At 49.8% G+C, this 22,186-nt stretch overlaps 1 protein-coding gene across 1 annotated transcript in view; it reads right to left on the bottom strand.

Annotated features, from left to right (window-relative positions):
* Positions 1–22,186, bottom strand: part of CPT1A (carnitine palmitoyltransferase 1A) — a 77,499-nt gene that overhangs the window by 41,601 nt on the left and 13,712 nt on the right. The window contains exons 2-5 of the mRNA XM_037838500.1: positions 9,334–9,485; positions 6,879–7,018; positions 1,841–2,012; positions 150–251 (exon numbers count right to left, since the gene is read on the bottom strand). Of these exons, the coding sequence (XP_037694428.1) occupies positions 150–251; positions 1,841–2,012; positions 6,879–7,018; positions 9,334–9,474 (555 nt within the window). The 5' untranslated portion in view covers positions 9,475–9,485. The remainder of the gene's footprint in view (positions 1–149; positions 252–1,840; positions 2,013–6,878; positions 7,019–9,333; positions 9,486–22,186) is intronic.

Genomic DNA, 22,186 nt, shown 5'->3' with positions numbered 1-22,186 from the left:
CAACCCTACAAGGTCCACCGCGGAGAGAATATAGCCCAGTGACGGTACATTAGTTTAGATTCATCATTAAGACATGAACCTTTCTTAATCAAAAGGACTAGTGGCATTTTCTGAGCAGGCGCCCCAGTGGGGGCTGGAGCCCCACGTACCCTGCTCACGGTTTCCTTGACGGCTGGAACGGGCAGGCGCGGCAGGGATGTCTGGAAGCTGTACAGCATGGGCTTTCGGCCTGAAAACACCTTCACCATAGCCTTAAAAAAAAAAAAAAAGGGTACATTTTAAAAGACAAGGCCATGCTAAAGGTCAGAAGCCAGTGCTCAACTGCACACGATTTGCCAATCATTTACTGATTTTCTGGGGGTGATTCATTTCCCCTGAGCCCGTCTTCCACCCCTACAGCTGCAGGCTCTGACAAACACGGCCACGCTGAAGACAGCCTAGGCCTGATGATGCCTTGAGACAGAGCGGGCACAGAGAGATCCACTGCTGCCTGGCCATGGGGGAGTGACACTCGAGGCTCCAGGACAGGAGCAGGGTCTGAGCTGAGGCTCCTGGGCCTCGAGCCACCGCGTAGGAAGCCACATGGTCCCTTCCATCTCGGTCGAGCCTGGTGGACAGCACACACTTGCCCACCACTGTCTCCTGAGGCTGGAATGACCCAAGCCTGGTTAATGACTTGTCCTCGCAGGCTGAGCAGACCACAGAGAAAGCCCACGGCTCACAGCAGGGCAGGTGGAAAATGGCATTGATGGAAACACAGTGCCAGGGAGATGGGTCTCAGCACTAAATGAGCCATGAACTCCGCCGCAGGCAGTGCCACCGGATGCTAGAAGCACGGGAAACAAGTTCTGAATCTCTTCTAGCTGTAAAATTCAGTTTCCCTGGAAATCAGAAATTTTATATCCCCGCAACAGCGGGACACTGGTTTGGAGAAGAGTAGACTTCCAGGGCTGTGCGGTGGACTGGGGCCCAGTGGGGGCACCCCACACAGCTGGCTCGCCCCCTGCCCGCTCATGGGCACCACTGCCTGGTGCCCACATGGAACGGCATGGAGCGCTGAGCAGCCAACAGGGCCCATCACGATTACTAGCAGCTCACTTCACTTACGCTGCTAAAACCATGAAATATCCCATATGGGAAAAACAGTTTCAAGAAAAACCTCCAATTCTCATCAGAGTCATTAAAAGTCATTTAGACCATATAACCAAACAGGGGCTAACAAAGTTAAATATTTTGTCACAACGGCTGGATCCAGAGAACTAGGTTGGACTCAAGGCGACCACTACAAACGGACAGAGGTACAGACACACTGCCAGGGTTTTCAGGGGCCCCAGAAATCCTGAGACGATCCCTACCTTGGACGCTTTATTTTTAGAAAACCCGAGCTCATAAAACCTTTAAATAATGGAACTCAGACAAACATCCCTGTACAAGACAAAGCTATTTAGTTTAGACAGGTGACCTCGGGCCCAGGGTCAAGGAGGGTTAGTGGAGCATGCTAGACGCTCAGCTGAGTCACGGACACCCCAGTTAGATGGGTCAGCCACGGGGAACCACACGGCACCCAGTTCCGAGTCGGTCAGAAATGCTACAGAGCGGCCGGACGGCACTGTTATTTTACAGATCACCGAATTACAAACCTAGCAGAGCATTCAGTATAAAAAGTTCAGAACGTCCCAGCATCGTTAAAGAAAATAAACGCACTTTGGCCCAAATGTAGGCGCCATGGTGAACCAAGCCTATCGGGCAGTTAAAGGGCCATGCCAGAGCCACAAAGCAAGTGTCCGAGGAGGGGTCACACAGTCTCCTCGTTTCAAAAGCAGGCACGGGGTCCCCTTACCATCCAGATTTTGGTGGCCGGGCTTATCTTGCCGTGCTGGGCGAACATCCATCCGTGGTAGGAGAGCAGCACCTTCAGGGTGTAGCGCATCAGGAAGATGAGGCCCACCCACAAGCCCGTGCTGAAAAGGATCCCGCTGACCACGTTCTTCATCTGGCTGGACATGCAGCCCCTGCCGAGACAAACGGACAAGTGGCACGGGCGTGAGCGCGGCAAAGGGGCAGCGAGAGCAGCCACACGTGGACAAGGCACAGGTGAAGGAGAGCGTGGGGGACAAGAGATGGGGGGCACGCTCCATGGTGGAGGCGGCCATGCCAAGAGGACGGCCTCGTGCCGGTCATCCCACCCTGCCCAGAGAGCCCTGCATGTCCCCTCCGCCCTCGGAACGAGCTGGTCTGCTCCGGTGGTCTTTGGTGATCTTGAAGATAAATTGAGCTTCATCTGTGCAGGGAGGGAGAGTGTGCCATTCCCTGCAGGGATGGAGGATGACGACAGGGGCGACGCTTTGAGGTTATCTGCCCACGAGGAAGACACCCCAGATCCACACCATTCTCAACTGGGGGCTCACGGCCACTGCGGGCCCTTTATGTGCCACCTCCCCTGCTCCTCACCCCCGCCACAAACATATCTTTGCATTTTGCAATTCCTCATAGGAAGCTCAATTTAGCAAAACATTATTATTTCAACTATTTATACCCCCCAAGAAAGCTTGTTTTTTATGTAGATAGGAATAGTTATCATCAAAAGTGAACAAGTTGATCATGTAAATGATCATTTGGATGATAAACATGACTACAGAAAATGTTTTCAATTGCTATGGGAAAGGATGTATTTTACAGTATTTTATGTATTTTAAAAATGAGAAGAAATGCAGTCGCTCGTACTTCTTTGTTGCTTTGTTTCTGATTTAGGTGTTTTACAGACTGCAAAAAGTTTTTTTCACACGTTGAGAATAACTAACAGTGCTGAATGGTGTCTGAATGTGGTGGAAAGGATAAGCTCAGAGTCACATATGTCACCAGAAGGAAAGCTGGAGGTTAAAAGATGGGAATGTATAAACAGTGAACCTTGTGGTGGGCAATGTCCATGATTAATTGCACAAATATTAGAAATCTCTTTTATGAACTAGAACAAATGTATGACACTATAACTAGAAGATAATAATAGAGAAGCATATAGGAAAAATAAATACACCTATTGCAAACTATATACTACAGTTAATAGTATTTTAACATGCTTTCATCAACAGGTAACAAATGTACTATACCAATACTATGAATCAATAATGGAGCTGGGGTGGTTAGGGGTATGGAAGGATTGGAGTTTCCTTTTTTTTGTCTTTATTTCTTTTCTGGAGTAATGAAAATATTCTAAAAATTGAAAAAAAAATTAATTGTGGTGGTTAATGCACAGCTGTATGATGGTACCAGGGGCAACTGATTATACACTTTGGATCTTTGGACAATTGTATGGTATGTGAACAATCTCAACAAAAAATAAAAAAATTTAAAAAATTTAAATGTGCTTCAAATGATTAGAACAGCCAATGCATAAACTAAAGGCATCTCCAACATTTATATAAAATCACCAGTTTAACATTTTATAATATTTATGTGACATGGAAACAAATATCTCTAAGGTAAAATAACTTTTGTTTCAAAACTTACATCTTTCCATATCCTGCAAATTTTGCTTTCAAGTTTCACTGCAGTCTCCCCTTTAAACTTGTATGTCCTTTTCTGATAATCTAATCTACAAGCAAATTTAGATTTATGGACTTCTGAAACTTTCATTTGGACCATCTCCATTTTATATTTTTAAGTACTGAAGAAAAAAGACATGCCCACAAAACTCCAACAGTACTTTAACATAAACTAAGAACAACAGGCTCAGTATTTTTTTATATATTTATATTTTTTTTTATATATATACATACAGGAAACTTGATACAAGAAGCATTAGCCCTCCCCTCTACGTGGGACATGACTCCCAGGGGTGTAAATCTCCCTGGCAACATGGGAGATGACTCCTGGGGATGAGCCTGGACCCAGCACTGTGGGATTGAGAAAATCTCCTTAAGCAAAAGAGGGATGAGAAATGAAACAAAATAAAGTTTCAGTGGCTAAGAGATCTCAAATGGAGTCGAGAAGTCATTCTGGAGGTTATTCTTATGCATTATATAGATATCCCTGTTTAGTTTTTAGTGTATTGGGATAGCTAGAAGGGAATATCTGAAACTGTTGAACTGCAACCCAGTAGCCTTGATTCTTGAAGACGATTGTATAACACTGTAGCTTACACGGTGTGACCATGTGATTGTGAAAACCTTGTGGTTCACATTCTCTTTATCCAGTGTCTGGACAGATGAGTAGAAAAATGGGGACAAAAAATAAATGCATAATAGAGGGGATGGAGGATGGGATGTTTTGGATGCTCTTTTTTTTTTAATTTTTATTCTTATTTTTATTTTTTGGGGAGTAATGAAAATGTTCAAAAATTGATTGTGTGTGCAACTATATGATGGTACTATGAACAGTTGATTGCACACCATGGATGATTGCATAGTATGTGAATATATCTCAATAAAACTGAATTTTAAAAAATCACAAAAAAAATTGATTGTGGTGATGAATGCACAACTATAGGATGGTACTGTGAATCACTACAGTTTGGATGAGTATCTGGTATGTGAATATATCTCAATAAAATTACATTTAAGAAAAAGCAGCATTAGCCAAAAAAAGCTTTCGTTTAAAAAACACATCCATTAATAAGCTGCTGGGAAAGGACAGAGAGAGTGGCTCCCCGGGGCCACATGTGACTGCCCTTTTTGAGAGCAGCTCCCCAGGACTATAGGAGATCCTTTGCAGGAGGACAGATCTTTTGCAGATCCTTTGCAGGAGGACAGATCTTTTGCAGATCCTTTGCAGGAGGACAGTCCCCGGTGGCCCTTGGAGCTGGAAGGGGCTGACCCCTAACCTGCCGTTCTAAATTTGGGCCGGGGTTGACCCAGTTTACAGCAAAAGGTTCAAAAGGACAGAGAAGTAAATCTTATAAAGACCCAGATTATAAAGGGCTTTAAATAGTCAATACTTCTAAACGTAATCCAGTTTTAAAACTCAACGTACATTAGAGAGTAAATTAAAAAGCTGTGTCACACCCGCGACAGTCTGAAAAGTACGCAGGACTAGCACAGGGCCCCAAGTGTGGCGGCCAGCTCTGTCCGCGGCTGCGCGGACTGCAACTCCGCTGGACCTGACGGAAGAGAGGAGAGGGGAGCAGGGGGCCCCAAGCCCCAGGTCTGCCCCAGCTTTCCCAGTCCCCAGCCACCCCGAGGCTGATGGGCTTCCAGGCCCAGTACGAAGCCAAGAAAACATGGAGGATTTCGATACAGCTCCTCGCAGACGCTAATAAAGGCACCAGCCAGAGTCCTTCAGCCAACCCGAGGGTGCAAGGGCTCTCGGTAAACCGCGTGTCTTGGGGGCTTCTCTGCAAAATGAGGTTCTGGGGTTAGGGACACCTATTACACCTGTATGTGCATCTCATGGCCACATTCACATCGTTAAGTTAAACCTGATTAATTGTTTATTTAGAGTCATCAGAATCCAGCTGAGTCACTAGCAGTGGGTTTTACCTTATGCCACACTGTACTAGTTTATTCCTTTCAGACCACATAATGTGTAAATACAAACAACAAGCAGGCTTAGGTTATAAAGCTGGGCACCACCACTGTTTAGCTTGGCCATGATACTGGGGCCCAGGGAATGCACGGACACACCCCGCTCTGATTATGCAAACCCACCCCCCGCCCCCGACACACACACATCTGACTTCACCTCCATACGCACCTCCTGGCCTGGAAAACAAAGCTGGGTTCTAGAGCAAGGGCTCAGGCATTATCTCTCTAGTCTGTACCTAAAAGGTTTGTGAGCAGAACCAAACGCCAAAGAGATGGAATCGAACATTTGACGTGGCGTAGCCACGGACATTTCAAAAGGCTGAAGTACTTTCAAACTAGAAAATTAAAATGTGTGGTCACATGCAGCTCACAGGTGCAAAGCAGGTACGGAGGCGTCGCTGTGTTCCACTGTCTGTCCACTCAAACGTCAATAAACAGCAGTGTTTGTTTTATGTATGTCTATGGAAGGTTCTCTGAGGGAGGTTAGAAGTGTCCTGAGGACGCACAGACTGTGGAGCTGGCCAGGCTGGGTTGGAATTCCAGCTTTCCCAGCTCCACTTTCCATGACCCTGGGCAGGAAACTGGCCCTCTGTGGATGTTTCCTCCCGGATACGATGGAGACCCTGATGTGGGAGATGGCTGCAGCTGCCGGCTGAGCACGGTAGACTAGCCTACACCTGCATCCGGGGCTCCCCTGGAACCCCGTGGACTAAAGGACACCAGCCCCGAGCTGCACAAAACCCCAGGCCCCAGGAACCTGCGTGGAGGAAAACGCAGACCCCAAGGCACCTCCGGGCCACGACTTGGGACAAAGAGAGTCTGCTACAAGCTCCTGAAAAAAATCTAAAATTCCAAGAGGAGAGAGTGGGGAGTTCCTGCAGGGCTTTTAAACCCCTCTGACAGGATCGAAGGGCCTGAGACCTCCCCAGAGTACCCCAAGGTCATCACCTCCAAGGGTCACAGTCAGCTCTAGGATGGACTCAAAATGCAAAGACGTGTCTGGGTTGGGAACCACTTCTGTGAGGAGAAATTCCCTTGAGGACCCCGCTGGCCGGGCTCAGTGCACGGCCCCCGTGTGCCACAGCCTCACGCTCTGACACCTTCCTGCAGGGTCCCAGGCCACCGGCACGTGCTCACCCCTGGTGTGCAGACAAGCAGGCGGCCTGAACTCCGGGGAGCCTGAGCCCACCCAGCCCAGAAGACGGGAAGGAAGGAAGATGAGAACAGCCAGCAAGAGCTTCCCATCAAATCTAGAGCAGGTGGTTTTCAGTCATTACATCTGCAAAGCTATTTAAAACATTGGCAATAAAAAATCTCGGTAACGTCTGAGATAATGGGAGGGTTGATGGGATCACTTACGTCCGGTCGAGGGTCTGATTGATTTTTGCAATGATTCCCAAGGAGGGGTCCACTTTGGCGTACATGGTTGACATCACGCCCACCACCACGATAAGCCAGCTGGACGGACTGGCCGGGTACACGCCGGTGATGATCCCATTCTGCAAACAAACACACGTGCCGTGAGCGATGGCCTGCACCTCCAAGCCCCACGGCGAAAGGGAACCCCCCACTAACCACACAGCTCTGCAATCCTGCGACCGTCAGAGATGGGGGAGAAGGTGGCTGGCAACACGACGGCGAAGTGAGCCTGCCGTCACCAGCTGGAAACCTTCCCCAGAGAGCTCATCTCCCAGCACAGTTCTGACCTTTTCCCAGTTCCTTCCCTTTCTCTACTTCTGGGCCAGGAAACTCCGGAGTTCCACAGAGCACCCTGTGGCTTTGGAATCCCTGAGGGACTAGTTAACGTACAGAGTCCCTGGGCTCCATGTCAGCCCCCCACGACACCCACGGCTGTGGGTGGGTCCTGGAGTTCTCACAAAGACCTCTCCCTCCGCCGCTGCCACCTGGGATGCCCGGACCCCCACGCCAAAGCCACCCCTCGCCTCTCCTCAACCAAGATGCCTGCTCGACCCCAAGGCTTTCACAGGACACTCACAGGCTCTAAAAGACTCCAGCAAAAAATAAAAAGTGTGTGTGTGTTTTGGGGGGGGATCATGAAACAAGATAAACCTGGCAAAAGGTGGATAATTGTTGAAGCTGGAAGGTAACAGTGGGGGTGGGGGGTGGGGGGACTTAATCTAGTATCTTATTTTTGGGTATGCTTGAACATTTCCAGTTGCGGGGGGGGATTCTTGTCCCCTAAAGCCACCTTCAGAGGATGCTGATTTGACCAGGACAACGGCACAAAACACCATCAAAGTCCCTTTCTCTGCCCACTTTTTGGAGACACTTACAGCCCTGGATGTTAATCCTATTGGATTCCCAATGATTGGAAGAGGTAGGAAAAAGAGAGTTTAAACAAAGGGGATCTTTTGGTGCTCTAGGAAGCAAAAAATCTCCTTAAAAAAAAAAAAAAGAACATAAAATAAAATAAATAAATAGAAGATCTAGTAAGATCCAACAATAACCTAATAAGAACAGATAAGATATTGAGGGTAATCATAACGATATGAGAATGCTCAGCAATGACCATGGTTCATTGATTCTCTTCGGGTATGGTAGGAGCATACTGGAAGCAATGAAGTTATTTCAGGATATTTGTTTTCCGTATTCTTTTGCTTTATTTTGTTTGAAAAAAATTTTTTAATTTATTTGATAAATTAAGATTAGAAAAAAAAAAAAGAAGAAAGGAAGGGAGGCGAAGGGAGGTTCCTGATAAAACGTCTCCCGTTTGTGATGCCCTCCCCGTGGGAACCACACCACGGAAAGCAGTTTGCCTGCCCCCTGAGCCACACACTGTCCCCTAATAACCAACAGATGTCACGTGGTCACGTGCTATTGACCGTATATTTGCACGTCTCGCCTCCTCAGCTGAACCACAAGGTCTTTAAAATACTCCAAGGAGAACATATCCCCTGGGCTGAAGTGTGTGTGTGTTGTGTGTGTGGGGGGTGACCCCCTGCCCCAAATCTCTCCTTTCCTAGATCTGCTGGAGGGAGGACAGCCGAATGGGCAGAGCTCAGCCCTGGTCTCCCAGGTTCTCCCCAGCAGGTGGTGCCCCCCTCCCCGGCTGTGGATGTAAGGACTGGGGAGCGGCAAAAGGGATGGGCTCCACCTGCTGAGCCCCAGGAGCCCCGGGGGCTTGCCCACCAGCCCTCCACACCTCTGCTACCCCTGAAAAGGAAAACCAGATGACACACACTGCACGGTAGCCACCCTGGAGCGTGGGACACGTCCACTTTTCCAGCTGCACCTCCATTTGGTTGAACTTGCCAAACATGCATTCATTCCTTCTGTGATTGCCAAAGTAAATTAAAAACAAGAATCAAATGTAAAACTCTTAGGCTAAAAGAGCAAATAAATGTCCACTGCTTCAGGTGAGGAGTGCTGAGAACACACAGTGAAGTCAACTGCATGTGAATTGACATGGGCATTTTTTCAGTGCCTTGACATTTTATCAGCAAGATGCTTATGAAATAATAACTGCTGAAGTTTTATGGACTTGGGAAAAAGTCCTTTTCTACAGTGAAGGACACTGGGCTCACAGCAGAAGACGTGGACTCTTGTCTTTACTCTGTCTTCTCCTGCTGTCCTCTCTGAGCCCCGATTTCTAAGCATGTGTACCCCATCTCCCAGAACCTCCTCAATCCATTGAGCCTACATAGGTGAACGTGTTTCATAAGCTTTAAGTACCACAGAAACAGAAACCACATGCCAAACACCACCCCAAAATACTTCTACTTCCACGACCTATAGAGAACCGTTCTTGGCTGTGAAGGCAAAGACTGGGTAGGTTAAACAAACATCTGAAAACCTTGAATCGGATGAACTTCTTTTTCCAGGAATGAAGACCGGAGAGATAGATTTGCTTGAGAGCTTCGTGGCTCAACCGCAGGTCGATTCCATCAGGAGTGACCGTGAACTGGAAGGCCACGGCTTGGTGAGCTTCTGCCATCTTCAGTGTACCTGGGAAGGAAAGGAGAAACATGTAACAGAGTAGAACGTTCTACCAGGCGTTAGAAAATTCCTTATACAGAAATTGAGCTCATTCTGAATTTCAGTTTGTCCTCCTAAGAGATTTCGTATTTTTCATGAACAGACTCAATTCTGTCCCTGCTCTTTGCACCCATTCTCGCCTGTCTGGGGTGAAATGTGCTCTCACTGCTTTGTGCTTAGAGGGCCTGGGGTGCGGGGTGAGGGGAGGCCAGACCCGTGGATGCCCCTCACCCCCTGCCCAGCCTCCGGGACCCCCGGCCGTGCCAGGGAACCACACCTGCCGGCTAGCAGCCCCCACGAGGCCGGCAGGGGAGAAATCCAGGGGGTCCTCAAAGGAGACCACAGGGCCCTCAACTCCCAGTCTTCAGGTGGGGATGCTGAACACTGGACCAAACGCTTCCCCTCTGGCACTTGTGTGGTGGCCGTTCTGAGAAACCGTTTTAGGCTCTCGGATACACCACAGGAGTCTGGAAACCAGATGTGCCGAACCCTTAAGAGTCGGTGAATGGGGCAGATCAGAGCCTTCCCCTCAGCTACCCGAGTCTGACTGAAGTCAAACGTGCCTCAAAAATTCTGCCAGAGCATTTTAGCTCAACTCCAAGCACAGTCCCTTCTGGGTGGCTTCCCCCGCCTGGCACTGAAAACACTTCACCACAACTGCTGTGGACATCTGCGGAATATTCTGTCTCCCATTCGTCTTTGCTCCAGTCGTTTCATCTGCACTCCTTCGACATAACGCCCACCCTAGCACCCCCGAAGACCACAACCACCTTCTCCCCAGCACGGCCTCCCCCTCGTCCCCCGGGAGCCAGTTCCCCCACTCACCACCCCTTCCTAGACAGTTTGCCAGGAAGTCCTTGTCAGGTACCTGTGGTGGTTTGGAGCGATGCACTCCCAGAAAAGCATGTTCTTAAATCTAATCCATTCCGTGGGTCCGTGGACCCATTTTAAGTAGGACCTTTACATGATATACTACTTCAGTTAAGGTGTGGCCCACCTCAATCAGGATGGGTCTTAATCCTATTACTGGAGTCCTTTATAAGAGAATGAAATCCAGACAGAGAGAAAGCCATGGAAGCAAGAAGCTGAAAGCAAGGAAACCCAGAGGAGAAGGGAGAGACCAGCAGACCCCGCCGTGTGGCAGAGGAGCCAAGGATCGCCAGCAGCTGCTATCTGGGAAGAAAGCATCGCCCTGAGGATGCCTTGAACCGGACACTCTCACAGCCTCCAACTGCAACCTAATAAATTCCCATTCTTTAAAGCCGACCCATGTCATGATATTTTTCTTTAAGCAGCCTAGGAAACTAAAACAGCATCCACTCCAAAAAAAAAATGTGTTTTTAATCTTAATCCATTCCTGTGTTTATGAACCCATTGTACAGGAATACCTCATTTTATTGTGCTTTGCAGATACTGCATTTTTTACAAATTGAAGGTTTGGGGAAATCCTGCATCAAGCAAGTCTAATGGCACCATTTTTTCAACAGCATGTGCTCACTTCAATGTCTCTGTGTCACAATTTAATTGTTTTAGACATAACATTATCGCACACTTAATAGACTACATTATTGTGTAGACATAACTTTTAAATGCACTGGGAAACCAAAAAAATTCAAGTGACTCACTTTATTGCCATATTCGCTTTATTGTGATATTTGCTTTATTACGATGGTCTGGAACCAAATCCGCAATTTCTCTGAGGCATGACTATATATAGGACCTTTTGATGAGGTAATGCATGGCCCAAGTGAATCATCATGGCTCTTAATCCTATTACTGGAGGGAGGCCTGATAGAAAAGTCCACACAGAACTCCAGGGAGCAGTCAGAAGCTGAACTGTCAATGGAATCCGGAAGAGAAAGGAAAAGCCAGGTGCATGGCCACGGTGATGGGAAAGCCAAGGATCCCCAAAGACCACCAGCCAGCCAGAAGGTACTGACCCCCGGAGGCAGCAAGCTTTCTAGTCTCTGAAACAGTAAGCCAATTAAACTCCTGTCGTTAAGCCAACCCCGTGTATTTGTCTTAGCAGCTAGAGAACTAAGACAGTACTACATGCATCAAGAGAAGAGGGAAAATAAATCTCAAGAATCATAATTAAAATCCAAAATTGTGTGTGTGTGTATCGGCATACTCTCATCGTGTGATCTTTTGTTTTTACCCATATGAGCCCACTGACTGCCAGTTGTGGGAACCATTGACATCTGTTGCTTTCACAGACATCCGGTTCCAAAAGTCAAAGGCATCTTCAGCTAATCAAACCTGATAAACGACTCTGTGAGCAGGTCCTTGAAAGGCACCTAACTTTCATTCATTCATTCAGCAAGCATTTCATTCATTCATTCATTCATTCAGCAAGCATTTACTGACTGCCTCCTACGTGCCAGCAGTGGGGAAGCCAGACTGCTAGATGGTGCCTCTGCCCTCCTGCAGCTTAGACAGGGAGGCAGAAGGGGAACAAGCAAACAAATGATGCTTGAACAACAAATAAGGTCACAGAAAGAAGAGGGGGTGCCAAGGGGGGCCTCCAGGTGACACTGAGTCCCAGGAGAGGGACCAGCCCAGGAAGAGCAGACAGCAAGCCTTCCCGGCACAGCGACGTACCTGGGAGGGGACCTGCAGGTAGGAAAAGGAGCTCGGCCAGGCCCAGTGGGCAAGGGCAGGCGCTGGGGTGGGAGCCGGCTGGGCTCTGAGCTGCGGGAGAAGGAGGAGCATCCACGGGCTTTAAGGAAGAAGGGGTCCTGGTCACTACTTGTGTTTTAGTGAAGACTACTTGGGCTGCAGGATGGAGTGTGAACAAGTTGAGGAGAAGCAAGACCAGCGAGGGGCTGAGACAGGCTTCGGGGAGAGTGGACAGGGCCCGCCCAGAACGGGGGACGGGTGGGACAGGGAGCATGGCTGACTCGAGACACATTTCAGAGGCACCAAGGCCGGAGCCATTTACCAACACGGGCCAGTCTCGGTGCGGGGAGAGATGGAGAGGAGGGAAGTTGAGAATTCACAGGTGGATCCATTTCAGCTCCACCTGAAATGCGACCAGGGACATCCAGGTGGAGCTACCTGGCCAGATGGAGCACTGGGCTGGGGGTGAGGACTGGTGGGCTGGGGTGGTATCTGGGAACTCTCAGCACTCAGAACTTGACAGCTTTGCCGTGGTGGCTTTGAAAGGAAAGAGAAAGTCTGCAAACTACCTTCCATTCTACAGAACCTTAGCTCAGAGCATTTGGCAAAACATTCTACAACATCTGTGTGCAATTCAGCAGGCGCTGAGCCAACTTCCACTGCCTGGTTGATTTTGAAGAAATGAATCCTGTTTGAAAGCTGCAAGATCTCCGGACAAATACTTCTCACAGATAAATGTGTAACATTGGGAGGGTATCGGCACAAACAGCCCTGAATCCATTTCTCAAAAAGAGACCCGTGTGGCTCCAAGATTGCCCCAGCGTCTCCAGGTTAAGCCTCAGCCTCCCAGAGCCTTCTGATTCCAAACCCACAAGGGCGGCCCTGCACCCCCTGAGTTGCCGCAGCCGCAGCCCACCAGGCAGGCATTACAGATAAGAACTGGGTGCCGTTTGCATCAGGATAAATAGAACTGTGTGCCTGCCTACATTTTAAGTGACTCAAGAGATCTTTCTAGGGCAGTAGATTAAATGTAGTGTTTGTAGCCAATTCTGCCTAAAGGCATGCATCCCACGCTGGCTCAGGAATCTAACCTCTTTTAGGGAAACACACAGTTCCTTTCCCAGGAAATAAAATACCCTTGTCAGAACTATCTGAATTTAACTAGGGATTGGCTGGTTTTGATCGGCTCAGGAGTCCTAAATACCCCTGAAGTGGACGAGGAGTTTTCCTGATTTTGCAGTGGCTGAGCTGGGCTGCCCCAAACCAGCCTCTCCTTCTTCCCTCCATGAGAAGGAATTAGTGAATTGGACGACAAGGGCTTCTAAAGCTCCCCGTGCAAAACTAATGAGCGTAAATCCCATGTTCGATCCCGGCCGTGAAGATACTGAGAACACTGCCTAGGGTTGTCACCAGGAAATGCCAATCCAACCATGAGAGGCCACCTCACGCACCCTGGGATGGCTGAACCAAGCAGAGAGACGCTAACGAGTGCTGGAGAGGATGTGGAGACCCAGAGTCGCAGCCAGCGCTGGTGGGAAGGAAACGGTGCAGCCGCCTCGGAAAACAGCCCGGCAGTTCCTTAAAAGGTTAAACGGAATCACCACAAGCCCCAGCAACTCCACTCCTAGGTGTATTTCCAAAAGAACTAAAAACATAGGTCCAAGAAAGGCAACAAAATAAGGTGACAGTAGCTAAGAGAATTCAAATAGAGTCAAGAGGCTGTCCTGGAGGTTACTCGTGGGCAAACTTCACCTAGATATGCCAAATGACCCCAGTATGATAAGCCCAAATCAACAGTTGTCCCGAAAACCTTAAAGAATACCCGGATCCCTACCTGGGACTCTACAAAAGTTTCACTCACTAAGTTCATTATTCAGAGACCTAAATCCTTTAGAGTGCTCCTATGCCAGCTAAGTCCCTAAACCCAGAGGCAATAGCCTCTTCAAGAACATCAATTAAATGTGTCCCCTTTCCTCATAAAGTTGACACTTTTTGTGGTTTGTTAATGCTGCCATTTTGCAAAATAGCAGAAATGGATTGGCTTTTATAAGGGGGGTTTATTTGGTTACAAATTTACAGTTGAAGGCCATGAAAATGTCCTAACAAGGGCATTAACAATAGGGTACCCTCACTGACGAATGCCGATGGCATCTGGAAAACCTCTGTCATCTGGGAAGGCACTTGGCTGATATCTGCTTGCTCCCAGGTTGTGTTTCAAAATGGCACTCTCCAAAACATCAGCGTCAGCTTTCCAAAGCCGTCTTCAAAATGTCTAAGTTGCAGCTACACTGAGCTCCTTCTGTTTGAGCTCTTATAGGGTTCAGGTAAACTAATCAAAGACCCATCCTGAATGGGCAGGGCCACATTTCCATGAAAACGTTTAATCAAGAGGCCACACCCTAATCAAAGGTGCCACTCACAGTTGGGTGAGTCACATCTCCATGGAAACACTCGAACAAAAGGTTCCAACCTAATCAACACTAATACATCTGCCCCCACAAGACTGCATTAAAGAACATGGTGTCTTGGGAGACAAAAAACATCCAAACCAGCACAACACCCCTTTTCAACATGAACAGGTTAAGGTAGTCACTGCCTAGACATCCCTGAAGATCGGGAAAGTGATTAAATAAAGGAAGGGGTAGCAACAGACAAGATGGAATTTAACAAAGAATTATGAATACTGAATCTGGATATAATTTTCTTTTTCTCAGTTGCTAGGGTATTAGAATAGCTAGAAGGAAAGAACTGAAAAGGTGGGACTGTAATACATGCCATCCTTTGAAATTTGTTCTATAGCTACTTGTTAAATTTTAATTTGAAAGCTCTACCTTTTTGTATGTATGTTATATTTCACAATAAGGAAACAGCTGAAACTACGGTACTATAACTCATATCAACTTTGGAAATTTCCTATATATCTACTAGTTAATAATAAGGAAATAACTGAAACTATGGACTTGTAACCTACAATATTGTGCCAGTTTGTATTATGTCCCCCAAAATGCCATTATCTTTCATGCAATCTTGTGTGGGCAGAGGTATTAGTGTCAATTAGATTGTAGTTCCTTGAGTGTTTCCATGGAGATGTGACCCACCCAACTGCAGGTGATGTGAGAAACAACCACTATTCCTAAAAGGAATAAACGCTCACCCGATTGTGGAGAAGAAAAGAATTCATTCACGGTCTTGCAAGAACGGGCGCCCAACCAAATATGGGGGTTGGCGCGCAGAACAATAGACCCAGCAGTATTTATTCCCTAAACCTAACCGCAAGTCCCTCCCCTGTTTCTCCATTGGCTGGATACTCCAGAGGTTACATTCTATTCGACAAGCCTAACTAGCCGGCACAAATTTGAAACATGCAGCCCGTCCAAATTGGAAACATTTGAAATAGGTTTCTGGAGCAAATTTGCAACATTAGGAACCCTTAGAACAAATCCCCACCCCTGACTATAATGGTTATGCCCAGGCCTCTTTAGAGCCAGTCTGGGCTAGTTTGGTAACAAGTTATGAGGCTATTTTGAGAACCTCTATTTTGAGGCTCCACCCTGCAAGGATAGTAGATAGTGGGTGGATAAGCAGGGGGACTGACTGTGGATAGTGGGAGGATAAGCAGGGGGACTGACTGTGGATTGCAGTTTGTCTTTTTAACCTTCTACCAATTCCTTAACTGCCCCACCCTGCTAGGCACACCTGTCCTGTGTGAAAGCTAAACTTAATTTCATTCTCACAGTGATAACTCTGGATAATTTCCATGGCGGTATGGCCCCGCCCATTTAGCATGGGCCTTGACTAGTTTACTGGAGCACTATATAAACTCAGACAGAAGGAGCGAGCTTGCTACAGCCAAGAGGGACACTTTGAAGAACGCACAGGAGTGGAGAGAGAAGCTGCATCTTACAGAGACATTTTGCAGACGGCCTTTGAAAGCAGACTTTTGCTCCGGAGAAGCTAAGAAAGGACAAATGCCCCAAGAGCAACTAAGAGTGACATTTCTGAGGAGCTGCAGCCTAGAGAGGAACGTCCTAGGAGAAAGTGATTTTGAAACCAGAGCTTGGAGCAGATGCCAGCCACGTGCCTTCCCAGCTAACAGAGGTTTTCCGGACGCCATTGGCCATCCTCCAGTGAAGGTACCTGATTGCTGATGTGTTACCTTGGACACTTTATGGCCTTAAGACTGTAACTGTGTAACCAAATAAACCCCCTTTATAAAAGCCAATCCATCTCTGGTATTTTGCATAAGGCAGCATTAGCAAACCGGAACAAATATTTTTTGAAATTTGCTCTAACTAACTGTTAAATTACACTTGGAAAGTTATCACTTCTATGTATATATGTTACATTCAACAATAAAAAAATATGATCAAAAACAAAAAAATTGATGGTGGTGATGAATGCACAACTATGTGATGATACTGTGAACAACTCGCTGTACACTTTGGATGGTTGTGTTAAGTGTGTGAGTGTATCTCAGTAAAATTGCATTAAAAAAAAATATATATATATATAGGTCCATACAAAAACATGAACATGAATGTTCATAGCAGCATTATTCATCATAGCCAAAATAAAAAAAACACACAAAATAAATGTTCATAATTTATGACTAATACAATGTGGTCTACCCTACAACAGAACATTATTCAGAAATAAAAAGGAATGAAGTTCTGACAAATGCTACAAAGTGGATGAACCTTGAAAGCACAATGCTGAGTGAAAGAACCAGTCGCTAAAGACCACATGCTGCACAATTCTATTTATCTGAAAAGCCCAGCATCGGCAAATCACAGGGATGGAAAGCTGGGGGTGAGATGGGAAGATTGGGGAGCTGATCGCTCAAGGGTACAAGATTTCTTTTTGGGGCAATGAAAATATCCTAAAATTGATAGTGGTGATGGCTGTCCACATTTCTGCAAATAAAGTGAAAACCACCGAACAGAGCACTTTAAAAGGGGGAATTGTAAGGTGTGTATATCTCAATAAAGTTGTAAAAAAAATACTGCTTAAGAGAATTGAAGTGTTGTCTTACTTAACATTTATGCACCTAAACATTTGCACCTCAAGTGTATGATTCTGGGGGGAGGTGTTGGGGAGCTATTCCTGCTTTCTCCCCAACACGTCCACCGTAGTGCTTGGTATACACGGAGATCGTTCAGTTGTTATCTGATGACATTAAGGAATTCCTGTTCAATATTTTCAGGTGTGGCTGGGATTGACTCATGCCCCCCACAATGGCATGCTCAGACCTCAACCCTGGCCCTGTGGGTGTGAACCCCTTTGTAAACAGGACCTTTAAAGATGTTATTAGCCAAGGTGTGCCCAGACCGAACGAGGCTGGGACTCGATCCAATACGGCTAAAGTCCTTCTAGCAAAGGAAATGGGACACAGAAAGGAAGTCATGGGAGAAGCTGGGAGCCAGAGGTCAACAGAACCCAGAAGAGAAAGGAGAGGACATCGCGACAGAAAAGCCAAGGAAGGAACCCAAAGATTGTCTGCCAGCCAGAAGACACTGACCCAGTAGGAGCCAGCCTTCCAGCCTCGGAACCCGTGAGCCAACGCATGCCTGCTGTTAAGAAAAACCACTCTATGGTATTTGTTTTAGCACCACAGAAATTAAAGCAGGCATAACAGTATCATGGTTATTTTTTTTAAAGAATTCCTACCTTTTAGTGACATATACTGAAATATTTACAATTGTAATTTTATAGCTTCTGGGATTTGCTTGAAAAATTATCTGGGGTGGGGAGGACAGATGGACAAGAGGTGTACCTTGGTGAACTGGTGAAGTTGGATAATGGCTGTATGGGGGTCCATTATGCTGGCCCCCCTTCTTCTGTATATATTTGAAACCTTCCCCAATAATTTTTAAAAATACATTTAAGGAAATAAAACATTTGCCCACTGCAATAATCACTAAATTTCTCACACTTGGGGAGCACTTTGTAAAGCTCCCCAGCCATTTCAAGGGCTCCTCAATGTCTGCCTGCTAGGAAACGCTCATATTCCACCCTTTCACCCCACGCCAAGTGGCAATCACCCCCACCGACCAGCCATCAATGCCCAACCAGCCACCACCTCCGCCAACCGGCCACACACCCGCCAACCGGCCACCACCTCCAGCAACCGGCCACCACCTCCGCCAACCGGCCACACACCTGCCAACCGGCCACCACCTCTGCCAACCAGCCACCACACCCGCCAACCGGCCACCACACATGCCAACCGGCCACCACACCCGCCAACCGGCCACCACACACGCCAACCGGCCACCACCTCCGCCAACCGGCCATCACACCCGCCAACCGGCCACCACCTCCAGCAACCGGCCACCACCTCCGCCAACCAGCCACACACCTGCCAACCAGCCACCACACCCGCCAACCGGCCACCACACATGCCAACCGGCCACCACACCCGCCAACCGGCCACCACACACGCCAACCGGCCATCACACCCGCCAACAGCCACCACCTCCGCCAACCGGCCATCACACCCGCCAACCGGCCATCACACCCACCAACCAGCCATCACCTCCACCAACCAGCCATCATACCCGCCAACCGGCCACCACACCTACCAACCAGCCACCACCCTACCAACCATACACTACACCCAAGGGGCTCCAACGCCTTTCACATACAATGTGGAAATGTCTCAGTAATCACCATCTGCTTGACCAACCAACACATAACTGGGTCGAAAAAAAGAAAGAAAAAGTAAAAGAGGAGGGAGGCCTGCACATCAGGGCCCAGCGCCCACTGCCTTGCCCCAAGCAACCTCCCTCCCTCCAGGTGTTTCCTCTGTGGGTGGACGGACACACTCCTTACCTCCCCCAGACTGCCCCACTTCCACCACCCCACGAGCACACAGGATCCACCTCCAGCTCCCCGCCTTTCACCCAGGTCGGTGGGGATGCAGCTTGCCAGCACCCCCCGGCCTCTCCCACTTCTGATCACCCAGAAACAACAGCCAGAGTAATTTATGAAGTCGATGGTGCAGCCCGGAAAGCAAAGCCCCCAGTCTGGCTCCCGCCCCTTCCCACTTGGCCCCTTCCTGACCCTGGGCTTGGGGGAGCTGATCTTCTCCACAACCAAAAACCTTTTCTTCATAGGAACACGCAGCACAGGAAGTCAATAGACAGAGCCATGCACCCCACCCCGGCCTCCCAGGGGGCTCCAGGGCCAGGAAACCAGGGTGGGAGAGGGGCAGCCACTGGCCGGATGGTTCCACTCTGACCCTCACCCACAGAGCACAGTGTGAGCCCGGGCACCGACACGCCTGCAGCTCCATCGGATCGGCCGGCTACAGCGCTGACCCGGGCTGGGGGCCTCTCGGTGCGTCCACCCCGCGGCTGGCACCCGCGTCTGCCTTGGCACAGACCACCCCGGCCGGGACTGGCGAGGCGGACGCACAGCACCCAGGGCCGGAGGGGCGTGGAGCTTGGGGGGCACCCAACACGCAGGTTACTAATGAATTTGAGGACCCCCAAAGAGCCTCATGAAAGCCCCGGTGGGCCTGGCTTACCACATCGCAAGGCTGTTGCCTGTTCTAAATATTTTAAATTATGAGATCCTATGAACACAGGTAAGTACAGAATATCGCCTACGTGCCCTCTCCGGGAATGAACAGACATTAACGGTTTGCCGTTTTGACTTCAGAGCACCCCCTCCCGCCCTGCCTCCTGACCCCCTTCTCCTCTCTCCCCCTCCCCAGACATAACAACTGCCCTGGGTTAGAGTTTCCCGTACAGACCTGTATGTCCAAGCAGCACGCAGTACTGTAAGTTCACACAGACACTATCGTACCACATTCACCTTTCTGCAACTTGCCTTTTGTCTACACTGCATTCTGGGCACGCGCCCACACCATTCCCCATGGCTGTCCCTGCTGGCCCCAGTGCTGGGAGAGACCCTGCCTCGTCCCCAGGTCCGGCCGGGCCAAGGCTCGGGAGCTTGTTTTCACTTTGCCTCTCTTGGAAGCAAGGAGGTGCTATGGCCTCCGACTTGTAAGGATGGGATGCCTCAATTTTTGGGAACGTGTCCTCAGAAAACGAGATGTGTGCTGGAGGCCACAGCCACTTCCAGGACAGGGTCCTCTCCAGGGTCCAGCTCGCTCCCAGTGTGCACATCTGGCCTTCTCTGCCCTCGCGGAAGCCCACTGCCCACTGCCGTCTCCTCGGGGCTCCCGATGCAGATTTCCCAGAGGGGCTCTGACCCCTCCGCTCCCCTCGGCCTGGCCACCACCCTCTCGGAGAAGGGCCAGCCCTGCACCCCTGCATGGGGGCTGAGAGAGGGGACACTTCCCTCCACGGGGAGTCCCGTCAGTGCACTGGCCGGGACTCCCCTGAGCGGCCACCATGTCGGCCCACGCCGCCCATCCTCTGCCAGCCATCTCCTTGAGTCAAGAATGTGTCCTTTCTCCACCAGAACAGGGCTGGGTGGAGGAGCCCTTCCGTGTCAGCCTGAGCCCCCCAGCTCCCCGGGCCTTCGTGCTGCCAACCCCCTCCAGGAGGGCAGGCGGCCGAGGGTGGCAGGGGATAAGTGGCACTCTGCAAGCTCTGCCACCAACTCTCCTTTCTGGTTCCTTCTCCCTGGAGTCCCAGAGGCGCATTCCACCCAGCTGGATGCTGCTGTCACATCCTCTCGGCCAGCACAGCTGGAAACCCCCACCCACAGGGAAAGGAGAGCCCCCGGGGACCAGCCGGCTGCACTGCTCCAGATGGCCAGATGCCACCGCTGCCCAGAGCCTCTTTGCTTCGTCCGTCAGCCTCGTAGAGGCTGCAACAGGGATCCATGGCAAAGGGCACAGCGGGCCCCAAAGGTCAGGAAGGCAGGTGCCCGTCTCTCTGGCCTCCTGGGGCTGGCAGGGGCTCCGCTACAAACCACAGGCAGTGACAACTAAACTGTTAGCCTGCCCCGGCCCGGCTCACTTCCGGGTTCTCCTTCTTTCTGCACGTGGCCACCAGGACTGTCAACACGTCCCACCCACCCACCCACTGCCCCTCGCTCTGCTGGCCCTGAGCTCGCCCACCCATCCCCGCTGCAATGTGCACACACAACTGCAGGCTGCAGGCGTGTTCCCACTGACACCGAAACACCACCACCCAAAACCTGATCTCAGCTTCTCTCCCACCTGCCCACCCACCTCCTCCCAGCTCTACCATCACAGGGTGAGCACCACCTGCCTCCCAGGCCTAGAGCTGGGCTCCCCTTGCTCACCCCCCAGGCAGACTCTTACTCTGAAAGGCAGGCTGGCTCCCCCATCCACTGCCCTCCCCCAGGTGGACTCTTACTCTGAAAGGCAGGCTGGCTCCGCCATGCACCACCCTCCCGCAGCCCCCGCCTGGGTGCACATTACAGCCCACCCAGGTGAGCGCAGAGCCTTTGGCTTCACCTCCCTCCCGGCTCTCCTTCTTCTGACCCAGCTCCTCACCCCACAGACTTCTGAAGACACCTGCCCATCTTTCAACCACGGCTCTCCCAGGGGGCTGCCTATTTTTGCATTTTTGGTCCCTCTCTTCTGTGCCTCGGTCTCCCGAGTGACACCCCAGCCCTGGTGGAGAGAGGTGTGTCCCTGGGGACAGAGCTTCCGCATGTCACTGGGGGATCCCAACTGCTCCAGCAGAGCCTGCACCCGCGCCCTTGGCTCCGTCGCAGCTAGAGGAGACGACAGGAAAGAGAAGGGGAAAAGAATCCCGGAAAGAAGAAACAAGAAAGGAGGGATGGATGTAAAGAGACCAGCTTCTCTCCTCTGTCACACACATGCTCTCGAGGCCTCACTGACCACGCGTTCTGCATCTTCAGATGACAGGTCCGAATGAGCGGGGACACAGTAACCGAGGTGGCACCTCGGGGCAGGGGGGCTGCCGGGGCTGCCTGCAGCAGGTCTGGCCGGGCTGTCCCAGGACCGGGACCCCTGAGCTCGTTCCTGATGTGAGGCCAATTCTCGGTGTGCACACCGAGGGCTAAACCGGAGCTGGTTGCTTTGGCAACAGCCCACTCCCCACCAGATGCTGTCCACTGCACACCCAAAGCAAGCCCCCTGCATG

This window comes from Choloepus didactylus, chromosome 6, assembly GCF_015220235.1.
Source record: "Choloepus didactylus isolate mChoDid1 chromosome 6, mChoDid1.pri, whole genome shotgun sequence".
NCBI classification, from domain to species: Eukaryota; Metazoa; Chordata; class Mammalia; order Pilosa; family Megalonychidae; genus Choloepus; species Choloepus didactylus.
The sequence above is the reverse complement of the archived record's forward strand: the minus strand, read 5'-3'. Positions and strand labels throughout refer to the sequence as shown.